The 4,555-nt window shown below is 30.9% G+C and overlaps 1 protein-coding gene across 1 annotated transcript; it reads left to right on the top strand.

The window, feature by feature from the left end:
- The first annotated feature begins 308 nt into the window (after positions 1-308).
- LOC105622050 (zinc finger protein DZIP1) lies at positions 309-4,344 on the top strand. Its single transcript, XM_012203484.1, has 8 exons — positions 309-429; positions 511-878; positions 1,238-1,588; positions 1,680-1,796; positions 1,861-3,124; positions 3,194-3,740; positions 3,839-3,959; positions 4,042-4,344. Exons 1-8 carry the CDS (start codon positions 309-311, stop codon positions 4,342-4,344), a joined length of 3,192 nt encoding a protein of 1,063 aa, XP_012058874.1.
- The last annotated feature ends 211 nt before the right edge of the window (positions 4,345-4,555 follow it).

Raw genomic sequence — 4,555 nt, 5'->3', positions numbered from 1 at the left:
ACTGGTTACACCACCAGGTTTTTTTTTTCTAGATACATCCTATGTTATTTACAAACAATTTACATTCTTTTACATCGACTTTGACACTTGCCGTTTATCTCGCTTACAAATTATAATTGAAGTTGTACATATTGTGTGTGGGTGATTGTAAGCAATTATGCAGTGAAAATTTCACACAATACGCACGAAATATATAAGCTCGTAAATATATAAATAAACTCGTGATGGGTGTAAGGTGATGGTTTTTCTTTAGAGGATTTTTTCAAAGACTTTTTCATGTACACGCTGTGCAAATGAGTCTTTAAATAATGGCATTCTCGTTTCGAGCCGGCACTAATTGGTGTCATGATTTCCCGAAACTCGCCAGGGAATCAGGATTTTATTTTAATATGCATGGATCCAGAGTACGAGTTGACTGGAATCGTATAGGTAAGTCAGATGTTATGACACAATCAATAACACAAATATCAAGTTTATTATTATAAATTACGATTTATCTTTCTCTTACAGGTGCTATAGATATAGACAGAGTTATACGGGAAAGAGATTTCTCAAGTATAGATCAAAACATTAATAATGTAATAGATTACTGCTTAGAAAGTGAATATGATGTCAAGATCTTGGACTCTAATTTTGTTAAGTTGTTCAGACTTGCACAACTGTCAGTCGAGTATTTATTATATTGTAAACAGTATTTAGATCATAGTGTAATAATATTGAAGGATGAGCTAAGACAGAAGATTGAACAAAATATCAGTATGAAGAAAGAAATTACTACATTGGAAGATACTGTAAAGAATCTAAAGGAGAGATCAAAGGAGAAACGTAAATTAATTGAGACTAGCATCGATGAAATCTCTAATGGAGAAGTTTACAAAGTAAATTTTAACAAATTTATTTATTAGAAATAAAATGTGTTCTATTGATTATAAATGATATATTGACTTCTGTTAGTTACAAATTATAAATTATATTGCAAATATAAAAAACTTGGGACAGCATGTATTTTTGTTAAATTTAATCATAGTATCTATCCACAAATCTCTAAAGAAAGTTTAAAATTTAAACTTTCTTTAATGACTTATGGATGGATTCCATGATTAAATTTAACAAAAATACATGCTGTCCCAAGTTACCTATACTGTCCCAAGTTATTTACATTTACGATATATTATAAATTGAAGTTATAAATTAATCATAATACTCTCAAAATCTAATCTTGCAAGATTTCTTGTAGTGTCCACATTGCCCGAAAACATTTGTGCGTGCTATATTTGTAAATGCTCACATAGCACGTAAACATTCATACATATCAGACATGGGTGTATCCTCTTCTCCTGTGCATGACCATTACCGAGCAGAAACAGAGAAATTACACAACGAAATAAAAACATTGAAGGAAAGATTGAATCAAACTGAAAGAGTAATAAGGAATGAATCCGACAAACTGTTGGATAATTCAGAGAAGGATTATTCAAGAAACACAAGTAAAAATGAGTATGATTTTAGCAGAGATAGATTTCAAGGGCAAAGAAGATATCAAGAAGACATTGGAAGTTTGAAGAACATGTTGTTTGATGAGATACGTGTAAGTTCATATATTAATTAGTGAGTTTATTCTATTTATAGAATTTCTTACAAATTACTTTTTCTTACAAATTACTAGAATCTTTTTGCAGGCATTAAGAGAAAAAGATCATGTTGTAAATGAGAATATTCTGGAGACAAATGTGAAAAGTCTAATTAGTCAACAAGAGAAAGAAATTGAAAATTTGAGAAATCAACTTCTTGAAAGAGTAAGAAATGATAGTCTTTATTATACATTATTAGGTATTAAGCTATATTAGATTATTTTTTTAGTTGACTCCAGGCATAGAAAATATGCAGGCAAAGCTACAAACGCAAGAAAATCATTGGAAAACCAAGATGGAAGATATGGAAGCTCAACATCATCGAGATATCGAGAAATTGACGACAGAATTGAAAGCGACTCAACAAATAGCTGATCGTATAAAATCTGAGTATGCATCTAAGGTACATGACTTGGAGAAACAGTCCATGGATCAAACCAACATGTTGGTAGAGCAAAGAAAACAATTAAATAATTTGTCACGTGAGATTAATAATTCACAGACACAAATCAATAATAACAAAACTAGGGAAAGGAACATGGCAGAATTCCATAAATCTGCTTTATTAATAAAACACGACAGCAACAGCAATGAAAACAAAACTTATAAGAGTTTAAATAATACTGAAAATACTGAGATGGTCATTCAAGATGTTGATAGTGAATCTAGTCAAGAATATAATGAAAAATTGATATCAGTCGTAGAACTATCCCAAAATATACCTACTAAAGATAATACTGTAAAGAGTAAGAGTAATAAGAAAGTTGTAACTAACAGTAGGACTGTAAAACATTTGATTACTAAGTCTAATCTGAAAAAATTAAATAACTCAGAAGTTGTTAAAGAAACGAAAAATAGTGTGAGACATTATGATGAGTTAGATGACATAAATGAAGTTAATTTTGACCGCATAAATGAAAATTTTATCATCAAAGAAGATCTTATTGATATAAATAAAAAATATGTAGATATTAGAGAAAAGAAAGAAATGTTACGTACAGATAATATGAAAAACAAGAGATCTGAATTCTTAGAAAAGCGTAGTGTAAGTTCTGTAACAGAATCTGATTCTTTGTCATCAATGTCAGAATCAGGGACCGATAGTGAGAGTGTTACAACAGATGATGATTTAGTAAAAAAATGTAAAACACCTGTAATTAAATCTCCCAATAGAAAAATATCAATTCTGGAAGACGCGCGAAGTATGTTTGATAATCGGTTAAGAGAATTAGGAATTGATCCAGAATGGCAAGGAATACCTGCGGCAACATATAAACAAAAAATGGAGATTATAAAGCATCAACAAAATATTAATGCAAAGAAGTTAGTTCGATATAATCAAATTAAACAAAAAATACTTGAAGATGTTCTTCAGAGAATATCAGCAAATCATAAAGAACCAAAATATTCTATGCTTACAAAAAATTTCTCTTTGGATAAATTGGTTACTCACGTTAAATCGAAGGCATGGAAAGCATTCAGCAAAGACAATAGTAATCCTATATTTTCTATACTAAATCTCTAATATATGGACAGTTAATATGTAATGTAATCTTTTTTAGGCGAATGTACATCTATCCAGAAAGCAGAAAATACGACACCATTAAAATTACGTTTAAAGCAGAAGATCGAGCTTCTTCCTAAAAAATACAAAGACGAGGTGTATGAAAATACACGTGAATCACCATTGAAAAAAAATGGAGCAGACACTTACATCAGTCCAAAAGTGACTCCAGTACATTCAAAATCAATTCGAAGCATTTCCTCCGCAAGCTCTATTGAATCTCAAGAAGATATAAAACAGATTTCACCTATGAAGATAACTGTATCGGATACCATCGCAAATAAAATGAATTTTCCAATCAGTAAAAAACAAGTGGTAACATCAAAATTGTTTGAAAATAATGACTCGGACAGTACAATTATACCAGACGATTCAGTTCTTTCTCCGAAAAATAAAAGTGTTTTAAAATTGACAAGTGGCTCAGTTGGTAGCTTGGTAAAGAAAAAAGTCTTATTCGATTTGAATGACAAAAAAAATGATGATACGACGATATCAGAAAATAATCAAGGAAAGAATCAAATAAATGATAATTGGAAAGTATCAAGGTATTAAAGATTTTACATTGTAATTTTTGTTCTTATTATTTTTTACATATATATTTGTATATTTAAGTATGTAATTAATTCTCGTTATTTTTTTTAAGCTTTGCTGAAAGGGAAGAATATGCATTGCAGAAAGAGAAGTCTATGAGCACAGGCAATATTGTTTTAAAAACTTCGCAAAGCGATAAAATCGCGGAAATATCCAAGAAGATACAGGAACAAGTAAGATGATATTTTATGCAATTATTTGATATATTTGTATGATATATCATTGAAATGACATTGTTATAAATTATTTTTCTAGTTAAGTATATCAAGAAAACCGCCTGTAGGATCGGTTGAAACCATCTTTCGAGTTAACACGAGCTCACAGGATTTTATGAATTATAATGCAGGAAATCAATTGTTAAACTCGACCAGTCTCGTAAGCTCCATTTTGGACAATCCTATGCGGAATTCTACAAGTCCGAAAGCGAAAGGCAACATATTTCCACAACCCGCTCCGCGAACTCTGAAAGACAAAGATCCCGCTATTGTTCAACGTAAAAATGAAATAAAGTATTCTGATCTAGATTCAGATATCGATGAAATATTACAGATGGAATAAGATATACTGGTTGTACGATGTAACTTTAAATTATTATCTTAATCTATACATCTTCTACAGTGTGCTGCTCATATCATAAATGGGATGGGGTGTGTGTGTGTGTGTGTGTGTGTGTGTGTGTGTGTGTGTGTGTGTGTGTGTGTGTGTGTGTGTGTGTGTGTGTGTGTGTGTGTGTGTGTGTGTGTGTGTGTGTGTGTGTGTGTGTGTGTGT

Source organism: Atta cephalotes, assembly GCF_000143395.1.
Source record: "Atta cephalotes unplaced genomic scaffold scaffold00039, whole genome shotgun sequence".
NCBI lineage: Eukaryota > Metazoa > Arthropoda > Insecta > Hymenoptera > Formicidae > Atta > Atta cephalotes.
The sequence above is the reverse complement of the archived record's forward strand: the minus strand, read 5'-3'. Positions and strand labels throughout refer to the sequence as shown.

Bases quoted from the DNA above. Each gene is read 5' to 3' on its own strand.
- LOC105622050 (XM_012203484.1), top strand. From the start codon at position 309: ATGGCATTCTCGTTTCGAGCCGGCACTAATTGGTGTCATGATTTCCCG. The intron at 430-510 runs GTAAGTCAGATG...TTTCTCTTACAG, and splicing joins AGTTGACTGGAATCGTATAG to GTGCTATAGATATAGACAGA. The intron at 1,589-1,679 runs GTAAGTTCATAT...ATCTTTTTGCAG, and splicing joins TGTTGTTTGATGAGATACGT to GCATTAAGAGAAAAAGATCA.